Raw genomic sequence first — 17,018 nt, 5'->3', positions numbered from 1 at the left:
CTCTTTCAAATACATAAATGTCTCTATATAGCAAATCAAAGGAATGCAGCAATCTTGTATCTGCTTCTAGATATGTGTGCCTTACCCAAGTTATGGCTTGCAACAGTAATGCTGGGTCTGAATTGTTTAATGGCTATAGGCAGTAGGGATCATTCCTGATGATAATATCCAAATGATTCAAAATCTGTAGAATATTGAGTTGTTTCATGGTGTGGAACTTTTAAATTCACTTCTGAAAGACCCAAATCGCTAAAATTATTTTCAGCGGTTTCAGCTTTCCTCCATTATCAGACAGGGGCAATGTTTCAGTAGTCATCCAGCAGCAATGTCAGTATTTCATTGCAGTCATTCTTATGAAAAGGCAGCACCAGAAAAATACTTACTACTTGGACTTCTCTACATCATGTGCAATGTAGAAGCTTACTTTCCCTCAGGAAAATTATATCAAAATTGTTTGTTAAAAATTTTGACATTAATCTTTTTGTTTTGGTTTAACCTCAGCCAGCAACTGAGTACCATGCAGCCACTTGCTCACTCCCACCCCATCTCCACAGTGGGGTGGAAAGGAGAATCAGAAAAAGGCAAAACCCATAGGTTAAGACAATAACAGTTTAATAATTGAAATAAAGTAAAATATAAACAATAATAATGAAAAAGGAGATTAAAAAAAGAGAGAGGATAATAAAACCCAAGAAAAATAAGTGATGCGCATACAGCTGCTGACCACCCACCTACTGATGCCCAGCCTGTCCCTGGCTCCTGGCCAACTCCTCCCATTTTCTATACTGAGCATGATATTGTATGGTATGGAATATCCCTTTGGTTAGTTCAGGTCAGCTGTCCTAGCTGTGCTTCCTCACAGCTTCTTGTGCCACTCCTTACTGGCAGAGCATGAGAGACTGAAAAGTCCTTGTTCAGGGTAAGCGCTACTTAGCAACAACTAAAACATCGGTGCCTTATCAGCTCTGTTCTCATATTAAATCCAAACCACAGCCCCTTTCCAGCTATTGGAAATAAAATTAACTCTATCCCAGCTGAAACCAGGACACAAAAGGCATGGCACTTTTTCATGACGTTCCCATTTATGTAATGCTAAATGAACTTTCATATTTATCTAGCTTAACTAGATGTGAATACCATATCAGTGAAATTAGAAATTGTATCATCTAGGATGATTAAATAGTTGCAATATTCAGTCATTCTGAATTACTATATTACCTACTGCATCACTGTGTACTTGTATTCAAAAGTGGATATACACAGGTTATCTAAGACTTCAGAAAAATCATAAAATCTGTAACAATATGTACTGCACTCTATCAAAATGTGTGTGAATTTTATTTACTGCTGAGTGGTTTTCTTTTACGTGTATAAGCCACCTACTATTTCTTCTCATTTAAATCAAATTGTGTTTCTTCACCTTTAGAAAAATCTTTGTTAACACTTTATGTCTGAGTAGTGGGAAATTCTCTTTGTTCCCATTCTAATAGTTTCTTATATATGATAATTACTAGGCTATGGACCATGCAGAAAGTAAGACTTTTATGGGGGCTACATTAACACAGTTCGCCTAGTTCAAAAAATAAATTAAAAGTGGTCGTGGCAAAAAAACTCATATATGCCAATATAGTGAAGCTAGAATTCAAATGACTCTTTCTAAAGTGGTGATACGTATAATTGAATTCAGTGGTCAATGAGCTGTAAAAGGTATTTGGTTAGTTAGGTATTCTGTATAATTATGATGCCCTTTTTTAAGATCCATGGCGATAGCTTTGTAATTATATAGCTGATGTTTCACTAGAAAACTCATGAGATTATTTATTGTGACTTTATATTTAAAAATTCTAACAATTTAGCGTATGCCTGTCCCATTCTGTGAGTGCATCCACAATAATTAAAAGCACAGTCTCATCACTGTAATAATAAAATCAAATATGTTTATCATCTTTCCAGACAGATCTCACATATTTAATGCCTGAAGATGAACTGAGCTTCTAAATAAAAAGGAAAAATACTCCTTTATCCCAGGTTGCTCAGAGGAAAATGTAGTATTTCTGGGAGCTAATGCATCCCTGAAGGGCTCAGTGAACCAAACTGCTAATAGGGTGAGTCTTCCTGTAGAGTGCACTGCCAGAAGCCATCCTTTTTAAAAATGAAACTGCAGAGAGTCTCTGTAGGTCTGGAGGAAAACAGCAGAAAGTTAGTGTGAATGTTGATCCTTTAAGGCTTCAAGGATCTTCCCTCTAACCCTCCACCCAAAAAAAACCCCAAAACTAAAAACCTCCAAGTTCCAGTTGAAACCTCATAAGGCACCCTTAAGAATTGTTATGTTCCCAGGAAGAATAATTTTATGCATTCTCTGTCTTAACTTTCTGTATTATGACAAGTCTATTGTGGGTTCTGCTTGGCTTGCAATAAGGAACCTTGAATTGAAGCAGTCATGTAGTGCTGTCTGAAATATCTGAAAAGAACCTTAAAATAAAAACTTAATCTAAACTGAATATCAAAACTAATAACTACCATTATAACAAAATGGTGTTTCTCATATAAAATTCAAGTGATATCATGTTATCCCCTTACTGATTTCTGTTTTGTTTTACAGTGTTTCTTCTGTTGTCAACATTTGGGCAAAAGACACATTATCATAATAGGTGAAAACTTGTGTAAAAATTGGAAATTTTAAAATTAGTTTGCTGATGTGGAATTTTGGAATAAACAAAAAGTGTATTAACAAATTATCAGCAGTAAATCATTTACAAATGTGATTCTTAATCTTTGTTCTTACATTGTAGCTACTGGAGCAGTGATGTTCTGAGGCTTTTGCAGAATTGCCTTTTTCAGATGATAATTGAGTTGCTTCAGAGGCTGTCTTTGAAATTGCCACCATATCGGAGTTAAGTAGTATGAGGAGGGCAATGAAGATGATCAGAGGGTTGGAGCACCTCTCCTATGAGGATGTGCTGAGAGCATTGGAGTTGTTCAGCCTGGAGAAGAGATAGCTCTAGGGAAACTTCAAAGCAGCTTTCCAGTACATAAAGTTGTGGCTGCTCCATCCCTGGAAGTGTTAAAGGCCAGGTTGGATGGGGCTTTGAGCAACTTGATCTAGTGGAAGCTGTCCCTGCCCATGGCAGGGGGGTTGCAGCTAGATGATCTCTAAGGTCCTTTCTAACCCAAACCATTCTGTGACTCTGTGAGTAGGTTGATTTGGGTTTTTTTTTTTTGTTGTGTCCATAATCTTTGAAAACTATCCTTTCCTCCCTGCTATAAAGACTAGGAAATGTGCATACTTTTAAGTCTGCATTTTTTCTCATGACCAATGTTCTATTTGTCCTTGTTCTCAAGCTGACTATTTGCTTACATGACTCTTCTTCCTCCCTAGATACTATTCCTATGGTATTTTTAAAGACAACAGGCACAGCCTCTTTCCTTTTGCTAGGCTAACAAAGCTAAACTCTTTTACTCTGTGATTGTGAAACATGTTATCCATTCTAATGGTGATCCTATTAGCCATCCTCTATACCCATTCCATTATGGACTGATACTGAGCCCAGTTGATCACAATTACATAGTGTGTTTCTGATTAGGCCTTTAAAATCAGAGTATTTCCATGGAAATGCATCATCTGCTGTGTTCTGGACTGTATTCATTGGGGGTTTTTTATTGTTAAATTATAACGGCTCTGAGTCATCCTGTGATCAACCAGTGCTTTCAGATCCTTTTCCTTCTCTGCGGCTTTCCAAAGTGGTCTATTTCACTAGCTTATAATAGAAGTTCTCTTCATAAATCTGTAAAACGTATGATTTAGAACATTGTCTTAGATGACATTTTTTCAAGGTCATCAAATAAAATTGGAAGTTTCTAAACTGATTCTCATGGAAACTTTGGGTATATTCACTCCAGCCCGTTTTCTACTTTCTAAGTCAATAATTGTATTATAAAGTTTAGCTTGTTCCTTATTCACCTGACACTATTGCTTACTTATTCTCAGTGACTCAAGTCAGCTGTCAGTTTTCTGTGTAGCATCTTATATTCTATTGAGCCAAAGAAATTAGGTGAATTGTATTGCCTTGTCTATAAAAGTAGTACTATCATTTGGAGCTGGCATTATTTATCTTTAGCAAACCTCCCTTTCTCCCTTTGTGTTATCTTTGAATTATTTTTTTTTTTCCTTCACTTTCTCTTTTTCCTTCATGGTATCAGATTAACAGGTCAGTTGTGTCTTGTAAAATTACACACATTTTTCTTTTCTTAGAAAAAGGGTATTAGATTTTCTGACCATATATTCATGAATGCATTAATAATGAAGTTTGAAACACTGACCTATGGTTTGGAGGGATTATGCACTTATGAATAAGCAATTTCAGAGAATCACACTAGAACCCAGAAACAATGATATAGTGGTCCACGTAGAAGTGCTTAAGGAAACCACGTTTTCATGCAATTTACCAGTCAGTGGTTTTGAACTCATTAAAAGCTGCCTGTCTTTAGACACAGAAGTAGACCAATATGGCGGCAGCAGCAGCTGTGAGTGATCTTAAACTGTGCATTAAATTTGTTAATTTGTGCGTAAGTCTATATCATTATTGACATGCCAAACTTGGCTCACTCATTCACCGCAACTGCAGATCATTTTACAGAGCAGTCATCGTTGCTTTCTGACCAACTTGGTAGATTCCAAAAAAAAAAGATATATTACAGTTGTCCTCCAATTTCATGTATCAGTTCTTTAAAATATTTGTATAACAATATTCAGCTTTTATTGAATTTTGCTTTGACATTTGTGGTAATTTTTATATTCTTTTTTCTCATTGTTGATCCTAACATTGTCTCTATGTAAATATCAGCGCTTTCATTGAGGTTACATAAAAAAATGTATTACCTGCTTCCTTCTATATGGCAGCTCTGCTACTTTCTTTGTCCTGATTTTTAATATAGATCTGGAGACTTAACTGCTGTACGTAAATTTTTTTGGTAGTTATTATAATAGCTGTCAATTTCTTGAAACTTAATACTGTTTTGTTTCACTGCTCAGTGAGGTTTCTTCTTCTTCGTAGGCTTCCTGATGATGCTCATTGTCCTTTTTGATCTGCTTATCCATTCTCAGTCTTGTAAAGCCCTGGTATTTTTTTTCAGTGAATTTCCTGAGTTTACCAAGTTTTCAAATTTGAAATGCAAAATCCTAATGTGGAGACTACTTTTATTTTTAAATTTTATTAGTAAAGGGTTACTGATGATCAGATTTTCCAAGATTATTTTATATTACCAGATTTTCAAAAATTTCCTTGCTATTTGCTAAATCTAACATTTCTATAGAAATATTCTAGAAAATGCTCTAGAAAACCTTTATTAATTAGTGAGAACTTTTTGTAAAATTTGCCTTTCTTGTTGATGCCACACTTTCACTTTGCATTAATCCAGCATTTATGCCTGGCTAGAACAAAGATATCTTGCACTCTATACTTAGGTTTACAGATATTGAGATAGATGTGGGCTGCAGCATTACTACATAATGACTTTATCACATCATAATCTTAATGTACTTTGCAATTTCATCTCAACAGCTAGCTGATTTTATGTTGCATTTTTGGAAGTACCTCTTCATTTTTCTCTGGGAATCTGTGTAAATTTTGCTTTTCACTTGCTAGTCATCCCTGAGCCTTCCACACTTGTGTTTAAACAGCAGCCTAAAAAGAGCTAAACTGACAAATTAGGAGCAAGTATGTGTAGATAAGTTAACATGGCTGGGGATGGCCTACTTTGCTTTCTTGGTGCCCCCCCCCCCATTATAAAAAGAAAAAAAAAATCTAAATTAATCCTCTCTCTTTTAGGACCTGTCAAATTGTTTGTTATTGAGTATGTGTCTTGTATAACCATATTTCTTCAAACTGGCAATGTTTTCATTCTTTTTACAGAACCTTTCTTTGGCATTTTTCCAGATAGTCTAAATTTTGGGGGGTGTTTGTTGATACTTTTCATACCAAAAAAGCAGATTAGTACTCATGTACAGTCTACCTAAATCCTCACAGCACTGGGCCACATGTCTGTCCTAATCTCATGTATCATATACTGCTGTAATTCCAAAGGAGTATTATTTAAGTATCTACCAGGAGAGACAGCTGAAAAAAACAATTTTGCACTTTCTTTCTTATGTTAACTGCCAAACTTTTAACATGCAATCCAAACTAAAATCTTCAGTTGCTTCTAAGAAGATGCTATGACTAAATAAAATCTTCTGTACATGCATAAATAATTTATTTGCTTACTTTTATTATGGTGACCACACTGTTAACTCATTCAGTACGTATTTAGTAACATAGGTTATTACCCATACAGTTTAGTTTCCAATTTTTTTTTTTTACTGATACTTTAACTTTATGTAGCATGTGCCTATTTCGGCAACACCCTTATATTTTTAATAATATAATATGCATATCATAATAATATGCATCTGAATCTGTAAAACACCTCATCAGATTCTTTACAATCTGGAAGCAGTGGAGTTGCCTTTCCAGTTCTCTGCCAGGCTTTCAGATTATTTTATTTCCTCTTTTTTTTTTTCTTTTTTTTTTTTCTTCCAGTTTTCTTCCAACCTTTTGTTAAGGTCCTGGTTTTTAAGTTGAGGAAATTACTGATGGGAAAAATATACCTTATGATTGAGGACTTAAATTTGGCTGCTTTCCTATGAAAAATATTTTATCTCAAAGCAAAATACTGTGCTTGAACTCAAAATCAATCTAGTATCAAAGCATACACAAGAAAAATAATTTATGTCATTCCACAGTGGTTACCAAGTATCTTTTTTTTGATACTGATCATCTGATAATGGGTATGGTTTCTCAATCTTGTGCTAAATTTTAGACAAGTAGATAATGGGGGAACAATGTTGAAAGTGGTAGCAGGTTTCTTCAAAGAATCGGGAAAGTAGAAGGGCCAACATATCACAAAGGCTCCTAAGGCAAGAGCCTGTCTTCCCTAAACACTTAAAAACTCCTTATAAGTGCTAGCACTGATTACAAGAAATTGAATGCTGACCAGAATAAAATTACCTGGGGAAAAACTTTGCTTTCAATCTTTCATTGTTCCCTTATAACATTTTTACCATGTCATACATGCATGAACTGCAAAAATATCAGTAGCTCTCAGTATCCTGAGGACCTTGTCCTCTTAAAATGAGATTTTCCATTCAAATTTTAAACTTTTAGGATCCATTTGGATTTGCTTGTGCTGTTTCTGTTCCTCAAATATGTTGAAAAAAATCCACATGCACAAAAAAGTAGCTCTGAAATGGAAACAAGAAATGAAACTTCAAAAGTACTTACAAAACTGCACTTTCCAAATTATGATTCAGTGTTGAAAACAACCTTTCATTTGTTTTTTTGGAAAGTTTCCCAGGTTCCAGGAAGTCTTAGGAGCCAGAAGTCCTAGGAGGCCTCCCAGAAAATCCTCAGATCTGGTTTAGAGCTGAGAAGCCCTTTTTCCCTGGCTGCAGGTCATACAGCAGATTTTTGAATATATGGGCAGGTTTTGAAATTCGTATGATTTCTATCATAATTATGTGCAAATGGGTGGATGTTTGTGGATAGCTTGCACTTTAAAAACTGGTATTTTCCAGCAGAAAAATATTCCTTAGAAAAATCTACAGTATGTTCAGGATTTTGTTTTTCTGATCAATGCCAGTACAATCCAGTTAATAGGACTAAAAGTGAAATGGAGTCATGAAGAAGTTATTGATGCTCTGTTTTGAAAATGCTCACTGAATGTTTAGATCTTGACTAGTAAATTGCTGACACAGACTCTTAAGCTTTTCCTGGGAAAATATGAGATGCCGGTGCTGACCTGTGTCATTGCAAAGCTGCAGCTCCTATGCAGGATACTTGATGGTGGTTCTATTTCTAGTGTTCTTTCTCCCCTCTTAGAGGTGGAGCAGATTCCTGAGATGCTGCCCCTAGCGTGCTCAGAAATGTCACTTCGTATGTGATGTGGTGATATGGTGTACAAATAAAATTTTTTAAAATTAAATGATTCTTGTGGATTTTGAAACATCTGAAGCACAGTTATTCACTCAAAATTTGATGTTGCTGTCATTGGGTTTAGTAATCTGTTCCCATGTCGTGTTTCATCTCTAGACCCTGGAGCACCTTGCAGAGCAAAAGAAATACCATGGTTTTTTTTCACCAAGTGAGAGTGAAACTAAGGAAAGAGTGTGGAACTGACTTATTACCACACTGTCTTATTTTAGCAAAATCCAAGACTAAGCCTCAAGTCAGGCTCCTTCCATTGTCTACTCAAGTGGGATTGCTGAGTGCTCAGATCATTCCTTTCCTGTGAATAATGAGTAATGCTATTGGAAAAATTCTCACATGTCTTAGAAGTAAAATTGTTCACAAATATTTATTCATATTTTAAACAGCATTGTGAATGTGTGGGCATTCTCAATGTGTGCATTTCTCATTAGTATCCTAGCACTGGAGCTTGTTTGCAGGGTTGTTGCTGTAGCAGAATTTGATGTTTAATTTTGAAGAATTTCTACATATAGTAAATATTTGATGTGCAGTGAGTGGCTTGACTTTACATGTACTTTTGTCCATTCAATGAACAGCCCTGTCCCTTTGCCGTTTGCTCCACCAGACTTCCTGGTTATTACATAGGGTAATATTCGCAATTAAATTGTATCCCAGGAACTGGCTGTAGACATTATTTAGTAAAGATTATTAAATAGTTAATGTTATGGGTATTCACATTCTTGGTACATTTTGAGGAGGCGAACAGGGAAAAACACTCTCCTGAAGTCTAATAAGGAAATAATTTTCTGTAAATGTGTCTTTTTGTCACGTAAGTAATTAGATGTTGCTACATATATGAGATTTGCTCAGTCAGCCCGAGGAGTGTGACCGGTGCACACTAAATCATTTGTAGGCTGTGTACAGGTTTTTATCACTGCATTTGACTTTGTCTCTGAGGCAAAGCTGTAGTCTGTGGGTAAGATTTTGGGGTGCCATGATCAGATTTCTTTCTTTTATGCAACTTAGTGAAGAGTCTGGGGTGGATGGGTGTGGGAAGAGACAGGGCCATAGTGAGGAGGTGGGGATGGACATCACTTTGGTCTTTCTCTAGCTGTGCGACCTGTCAACAGACCCACCAGCAATCTGTGCTTCAGATGTGTGCAGCCTCTTCTCTGTACCTCCCCAGTCTCATAGCTAAGCCCTGTATACACTATTACTTTATCCCGTTGGTATCAGTAAGTCCCAATGAAGAAGAAATTGGAGAACCACAATGAATTAGGCGATTTCCCCTCTTAGCAAAAGTGCTATAAACCTGTTGTCTCTGGCTTGTGTAGGACGGCTTTTGTCATTGTAGGACATTGTTGCTTATCCCAGTGCCTTTAGCTGTTGGTTTCATTATCATAAGCCAATTCAGATGCTTTTTGAGTATAATAATTAATGTAATTTAATGTCATAGTTGTTGCTTTTTTCAGCATAGAATGATAATAAAAATTCAGTATACAGTTAAGCACACTGTAATTTGTCTTACACTTCTGCAAGACCTCAACAGTGATCTCAGGTTTGACAAATGACACTTCAAAAAATTCCTATACGTACTTATTGATAAGAAATTTATGGCCAAAATGGTATCATCAGAGGTTCAGGATATACAGATACTTTGGGATATCATAGAGTAAAATATGTCTTTTTCAGAAGCATGAGATAAAGCCAATTATGACAGCTTTAGTGAATTAGGCAGTGGAAACAATCTAAGGATGAATGCTTGATGCTTAGCTCAGTTCTCATTAAAACCTTCATAACAATTTTAAAATTTAGTGTAGAAATGTCCTGTTGTTATTTGCTCTGGTTTTGCTGAGTATTTTTGGCAAGTGGCATTACCTAAATAGAATACTTAGTTTTAAAAGGATATTTTGCCCTTTTTAGTGTTAAAATCGCAAATCGTTTCTAAAATATACATGACAATAAAGATAAAATTATACAGAAGACTTTATCTGTTTATTTAAGCCTACCAATGACATCATAGACTACTCGTGCTTTTCTCCCATATTTATTGTGAGGTCAGTAGATGCTTCTCATATTCTTTTTAGTTTGCTGATCTGTTTTCTCTCTCACATGTATGTTTCTCCCAGCATGTGGACATATATTAATGTCATGTTTGTTTACATCATTGTGAAAATTATTGCTCTACTTCTCAAAGAGGTAGCGCACATGTGCTTAGAGTAAACTGTGTGATAATCTATGTAAATTTTGTGCACAGAAGCTATACTTTGCCCTTGGGGGAAATGCAAATTAGAGCATTTTGTAGTTTGTTTGTTTTTAAATACATAGACTTTTGACTTCAAGGCTCAGGACAGATTCCCTGTTTATTTTCCCATTGCTCATCTTCTGTTTTTTCTTGCAAATATCAGTCTTTAATGATTAGTTTGCTACTTTGGTAGGAAAAAAATGTTTGACGAGTTAAGTCCTGAGAACATAATGTTTGATGTATTGTATAGCTTTGTTGTAAGGGAATTATCTGCTTGTAAAAGGGTGTATAACACACTCACAACTCAAAGCCATTACAGCGATCTGACAGTCTTCATTCATTTTCTCCCAGTGCCGTCTTGTTTTCTTCTTGTACATTAGTGTCTGTAATATTTTTTAACCCTGCACTAGTGAAACACAGTTAACTGGTTCTCCTTATATGAAGCAAGAAAAACATACTCATAAAATGTGTTGTTTACTGCACTTGCAATTCTCAGCTGATGCAATTCTTTGTATTAATAAAATTATTTTTATACTCTTTAAGTACCCTTTCAGAGAAATGTTCTAGTGTAAGTTGTCTGATTCTGTTTTAAGTGAAGGAGAAAACCTGGTAGAGGTTGTCTCTTTAAATCAGATCTGCAGTGTTGATGGACCCTCTAGCAGGCATGGTAAGAACCATTCTCACCTCTGCAGCAGGGAGCTTGACCATATAGACTCTCACATTCAATCAAAACGTTTTCCCTTTTAATATGCACTGTACCGATCCTATTCCCATGGTTACAGCTCGTGCTTCTTTGGTTGCTTCCAGTCTGTTGGAAAAGGAAGGCAGCACACATTTCTTGTACCGGAGTTTAAAACATCATGAAAGCAACCCTGTTGTGATTTGCATTTTAAATGTTTCTTTTTTTTTCTCATTGTACAGAATGCTGTAGCAGTAGCTTCAGTTCATTTGCCACAGTCTGTCTTCTCTCCGTCTTCAGCCTGGCAATCTGTTGATAACTCCACTTGCAAGCTACAGTTTATTGTCTTTCGGAATGGAAAACTCTTTCCTAGCACAGGAAACTCATCAAATCTTGCAGATGATGGGAAACGTAGGACGGTTGCCACACCAGCTGTTTTTGCTAAAATAGGTGAGGACCTGTTATGCATTATTTCCTTTAATCTAAAAGCTACGGTATACTTGATTATGTCGAGAATAGAGGAGCAGAGTATACAGTGTGCAGAGAGGCTGAAAACAGTCTCTTTCTTCAGTACAAATGTTTTCAATCTGAATGATTTTATTAAGACTATCCTGCAAATAAAGAAATGCACTTGCAATATGACTAGAATGCAAATTTTGGACTACTGTTTCTTGACCGTGTTGTTACAGAGGTTGTTTCTTAAAGCATGGTGCTATAGGAAAGAACCTTTTTTACACTTCACAATGAAAATCACAGTGTTAACATCCTAGGCACTGATAAAAACGAGGCTTTTGGAGGGGGTGTAGTGCCCTGTTGCATGTATTAATACTCACCAGAATACTTTCTGATACGATGGATGTGAAACAGGCTTTGTTAAAAGCTTTTGTCTAAATGTGATATATTGTGTGTTAGTGAGTCATTATGTTTATTAATTATTCACCCAGGCAATTTTACTAATTTTATTTTATACTGAATAGTGCTTTCATTTCTATTAACATTTAAAAAATGTTTTAATGTGACTTTCAAAGTGCAAAACTGTCTCAGCTGTTAATCATAGCATGAAACTGAGCTGTTTCTGCAGTTACATGGGCAATAGTATAACACTGGTCACAACAGAAGTACCTGAAACAACACCAGAAAAAATCTGCTTTGTTAAGAATGATTAGATTATTTGGACACAATGTGGTATTGAAATGCTCAGATTTATTTATACTACTGCAAACTTTTCCAAATGTGAGCACTGCCTTTGATTCTGACCATTAAGCATGTATGCCTATTGCTTTCTTTCCCTATAGTTTAGTGTATCTGATCTCTTTACACAGCATTCATTAATAAAGGTTTTGCCACTCCATCTCTCTGATTCAGTTTGTTGCTTTTGCAGATGGGTGCAGTTTTGGAAACCTCACCAGCCCTCTTACTATAGGGTTGAGGCACTTTGCACTGGGTATAGACCCCATTGCAGCCTTCTGGGATTTTGACCTTCTAGATGGACATGGAGGCTGGTGGGGAGAAGGGTGCCACATAATTAGTTCCGCAGGCAATATTACCACCATTCAGAGTACGCACTTCAGTAACTTTGCAGTGCTAATGGTAAGTATATGACTTAGCAAATATAAGTGTATTTCTCTACCTCTCTTCTCCCTCCCTTCCCCTCCCTCCCTTCCTCCTTTCTTCTCTCTTTCCCTCCTCCTCTCTCTCTCAATCTTGCCATGCATATATGTTCTTTTTATGTGCATCTCTCATTCTTACTTGTCAGTAACTGACCTTATGGTTTCTATAATGTTTAGTATAACACAGTCAAAGAAAGTAAGTTATTTAACTGCTAGTAAGTTAATAAATCTGCTGGTCAGTTTTAATATCCAGAGACATGCCTAATCAGAAATGACGTTAAATTCAGCCTTACAACTGAAAGTTCCATCAAGGAAAGATTAGTACGTAATGGTTATAAATTATAGGACAGGGTTTAAAAATGCATACTCCTGTGTGGTTTTACATCAGCACATCTCAGAGGCTGGTCTGCTTTTGTTCCTGCCCTGCACTGTGTTGATCATACTAATTAGTTGCAGGCATACCGCAATGTTGAATCATTTAATAAATGGAGAGAAATAACATCTTCTGCTCTTTTAAGTAAGGGCAGTGCTGTCCTTGTTGATCCTGTAGGAGTTTTAGTTTGTATACCAGTGCTGATTGCCTTCTTACCAAATTGCTGTTCATGGAGAAAAATATTTCTGTGCAGTGCTAACACATCAGACTGATTTGGTCTGTTCTCAGTCACACTTACAGTTCCCTTTGCAGTTATTTAACTATCCTGCTTAACAGAAAGTTACCTTCAAGAAAGCAAAAATATGTGTGCAATAACAACCTATAATTATTCAGGGAATAAAGGAAATCAAACAAAAAATTAGAGCTTTCTAAAATATAAGTGAGAAAATGTTTGCACCATTAAAAATATTTATTATAAACCAGTTGTAAAAAAAAATAGCCAAATGTGTGCTGTTAATACCAGATTGATCCTGAATGCTGATGCATGATTGCACTGTAGCTGCTGCTTGTGTACATTACACAAATGTTTATAGTTGGGTAAATAATATATTGTGTGTATGTGTAAGGGACAGCAAACATAGGAGACAGGAATTGCAAGGACGTGTGCAGAGAATACCAATCTGCTGCTGTCAGATGGAGCCCAGATGGCAGCCAATCATAGCACAAGACTGTGGCACCCACGAGTTAAATGCAGATATTATCGTCCACTTCCTAAGAACTGGTTTCCCTCAGAGTTACTGGAACATTTTTTTCACCCATTCCAGAACTGGTCAGAATTTAAGAGCTGTTTCTAAGATTCAAAGACATCAAATACACCTCATTTCCCACAGCGTCAATGAGTTCCGTTTTTTACCCCAGCCACTTGTTTCCCCAAATGTGAAACATAATCTTGCTTTGAGAATGTTTTTCTAAATTCATTAAAGAAAGTACCTGTTGACTTTGCAGGTGCCACACCCAAAATGTCTTCCTCCTCCTTCAACTGCTTGGGTTTAGCCTGTTCTGAAACTTTGAGTAGTTAGTATATGTTAACTAATTGTTTGCAAACAGCTACTTTTATTTTGGTTGCAAATACTGTATACTGACACAAGGCCTACAATTAATTTTTGGTTTGTAAAGCCAAATGCACGTTTCTCTCTGATAAGATGTAGCAGATCCATTTTTCTATAACTGTAAAGGCAACTGAGGCAGGTCAGTGTGCCTTTTCTGACTGATATGTAATTTTAGTTGAGATTTTGTGGAGGTTTTTGTTATAATAATTAAACTTTGCTTTTTTTCCTTGTGTGCATCTTTCATTTTTATCTGTGCAAGACAAGAAAATCTTAGACTCACCCTTGCTTTGCAGTTGATATGGTAGCAAACAATGGGATATGTTCCTTAGCTCATGTTTCGCAGTCACTTATAAGAAAATAGATGCCTGACCCTAAGTAATTTTTATACATATATATATATATGCACACACATGCAAATATGTCTTACAACAGCTTTCTAAACAGCTATTGGAAAACTTTTGTAGCTTCATTATGTGTGACCATTTTCATTCAAGTGTTATTTCTTAATGAGTGTTTTGTGGCATAAAGTCAAGGATTGTTTCATTTGATAGAGACTGTGTTTTTCTGGGCAGTTCAGTTCTCACACCAGAAATGAAAAATATTTCATTGTTCTACTTAGCTATTAATTTATAATGTGAACAATATAAAGTGCCTATGTGTGTTTTCTTAATTGACACCTGGGTGCCTTACATACTTTAAAATGCTAACAAACTGATAGGAAATTCAAAATAGCTACCATATGGTATGTAGCAAATGAAAATAGCTACAGTATCGTAATACATGCTATTAATCTGTAATTCTCTAATCTATTAACCTATAAAAATTCATAATTGATTATTATGTTCTGGAGTAACAGCAGAATACTCAACTAGCATCAGTAAACTAAAGAGCAGCAATAAAGCTTTACATTACCATCAGAATAATGAATATCCTGCTTTGGAACAAGATTAAATAGAAGCCTCAGTCAATCTAAATGACCATTTTTGTAGCTAGCACAGCACATATTCTGATCTGTCATCTTTTTAAATAGTATGACAAAGTTCCCTGAACTGCTTTTATAGAAGTTGTTTCTACCTGTGTACTGTTAAAGGGTTAAAATTAGTTTCATACAGTCCTTTTTTAGAAAGGCAGCAATCAAGGATTTATCAGCTATGATTGATAATTAATAAGCATGAGCATTCTTCAAGTGAGAGGATTCATGTAGAGTCATTTGATTTCTTTCTGTGACAGTCGTTAAGTGATGTCAATGAGAGAGAGAGTACAGTTTGGAGGTTGAGTTGGAAAGGAGGTACAATCTCCTTCCCTCACCACACTTTCACGCTTTCACTGTGCTCTGGGTTGGGCCAGTGGATAGAAATAAAATAGTAATGTCAGACATAAGAGAGTATTATTTATTTCTGATCAGCTTTTGAATGTTATGTCCTAGGGGTAATAGGAAAATACAGTGAACTAAATTCCCTGGCTGTATGCCTGCCTTTCTCTTCATATGCTATGTATTTGAACCAGTCCCCAGTTTTGTCTTCCATTACCAGTAGGAGGAAGAGACAGTCACACTTCAGTTTCTTTTGGAGATCCCTCTAGGATCTTGAACTATGAAGCCTGCAGTATGATTTTCTGATTTAGAGTAAAATTATGAACTTACAGATTCTGAAGGATCAGTATATCTAAGTATTTACTCTGTAAGTACTATGTATTTGTGCTCTTTTGTGAACTGAACTGTCTATCAGTATTCTAATTTTTCAGGTCAGTATTTGTGTATGTTATGACCAATCTAGTGTCCCGTGGCCATAGTGTATCTGAGTAAAATCTCTTCAGGAGATAACAAAAATATCTAACAGCATCATTGAATTTCAAAATTTGCTAAATATGTTTCGGCATACAGTGTCCTTTGTTCTTTCTTTAATGTTTCTTAGACCAGAATGGCAATTCAATAGTCATAGATATTACTGTAATTGTATACAGCATTTCCTTTTCCCTCTCAGACTGCTTTGTCAAAAGCAATTTCCTTAAATCTGCCAAACGCTAGTAAATTTCTTAAATCTAACTGTGCTAATTCTCAATTAGCATAAAACGGATTAATAAATACTGTTAGAATGTTTTATTGTAATCTTGAAGAAGACTTAAACTAACATAAAATCAGAAACAACTCCTTTCATGTTTTGTCACAATGTATCTTCTTATTCCAAACAACATAGGTGGCTTTGTTGGAATTTTTTTTTTTTGTGAGTATATGCAGTTGTTATTTGCAAAAGAAGCATACATTCAGTCGATGGCTATTTGAGATAATTAGGCTGAGGAGACTGAGCTGACAAAACCAGAGCAAATTCCTTCCAGAAACTATTCTGGAAGCAATCTGTGGAAAATTGTGTGAATGAGAAATTGAGGAGAGGCAAGATACTAGGAACAGATCATGCTAAGGTTTTTCTCCTGTTGTTTTACAAGCATTCACTAAATCTTCTAAGTCTTTCCAAATTGGTGGGATCATGACAGCCACAAAAGGAACATTTTCAATACTTTCAGTGTGACTGGAGACAATTGCAGGATTTCTTAGGCTTATGCATGAAGTTCAATTCTTGAAAAACAATCTTCTAAACTTCCATGTTTCAGGTCTTCTCCAAATTAAAATACCTGTCTAAGCCTTTTGAAGAGTTAATTCATGAGTCAAGGAAGTATTACAGAGATGTCATTGAAAAGGTTGACATAATTACAGTATTTGACGTTTTCCCGGTGGAGAACACACAGTTTGCTTGTAAGAGGCTGTGGAAGCATGGTTCAGTACTCTGAAATATCAGACTGCTTATCAAGAGAGGTTTAAGAATGAACTTTTCAATTTTTTTCTGTTTAAACACCTATTTTTGTACCTACAGAATAGACCTTAGCAGATTTTAAGCACCAAAGACTATGAGAGAGGTCCAGAAAGTTTTCCTGCTATCTGGGAAGTTGACATGTGGTGTAGTGGGAACTTCAAAATTCCCTGGAATTAGATTCCTCTGCATGTG

At 35.9% G+C, this 17,018-nt stretch overlaps 1 protein-coding gene across 1 annotated transcript in view; it reads left to right on the top strand.

Annotated features, from left to right (window-relative positions):
* The window catches only part of ADGRA1 (adhesion G protein-coupled receptor A1), a 286,313-nt gene that overhangs the window by 222,007 nt on the left and 47,288 nt on the right, over positions 1-17,018 (top strand). Inside the window, exons 13-14 of the mRNA XM_062610365.1 lie at positions 11,170-11,377; positions 12,309-12,517. Coding sequence (XP_062466349.1) covers positions 11,170-11,377; positions 12,309-12,517 — 417 coding nt within the window. The remainder of the gene's footprint in view (positions 1-11,169; positions 11,378-12,308; positions 12,518-17,018) is intronic.

The sequence above is a fragment of the Pezoporus occidentalis genome, unplaced genomic scaffold, assembly GCF_034315485.1.
Source record: "Pezoporus occidentalis ecotype Australia unplaced genomic scaffold, CSIRO_AGI_Poc_V1 ctg147, whole genome shotgun sequence".
Classification (NCBI taxonomy): Eukaryota; Metazoa; Chordata; class Aves; order Psittaciformes; family Psittacidae; genus Pezoporus; species Pezoporus occidentalis.
Note: the sequence above shows the minus strand (reverse complement) of the source record. Positions and strands in the feature narration are given on the sequence as shown.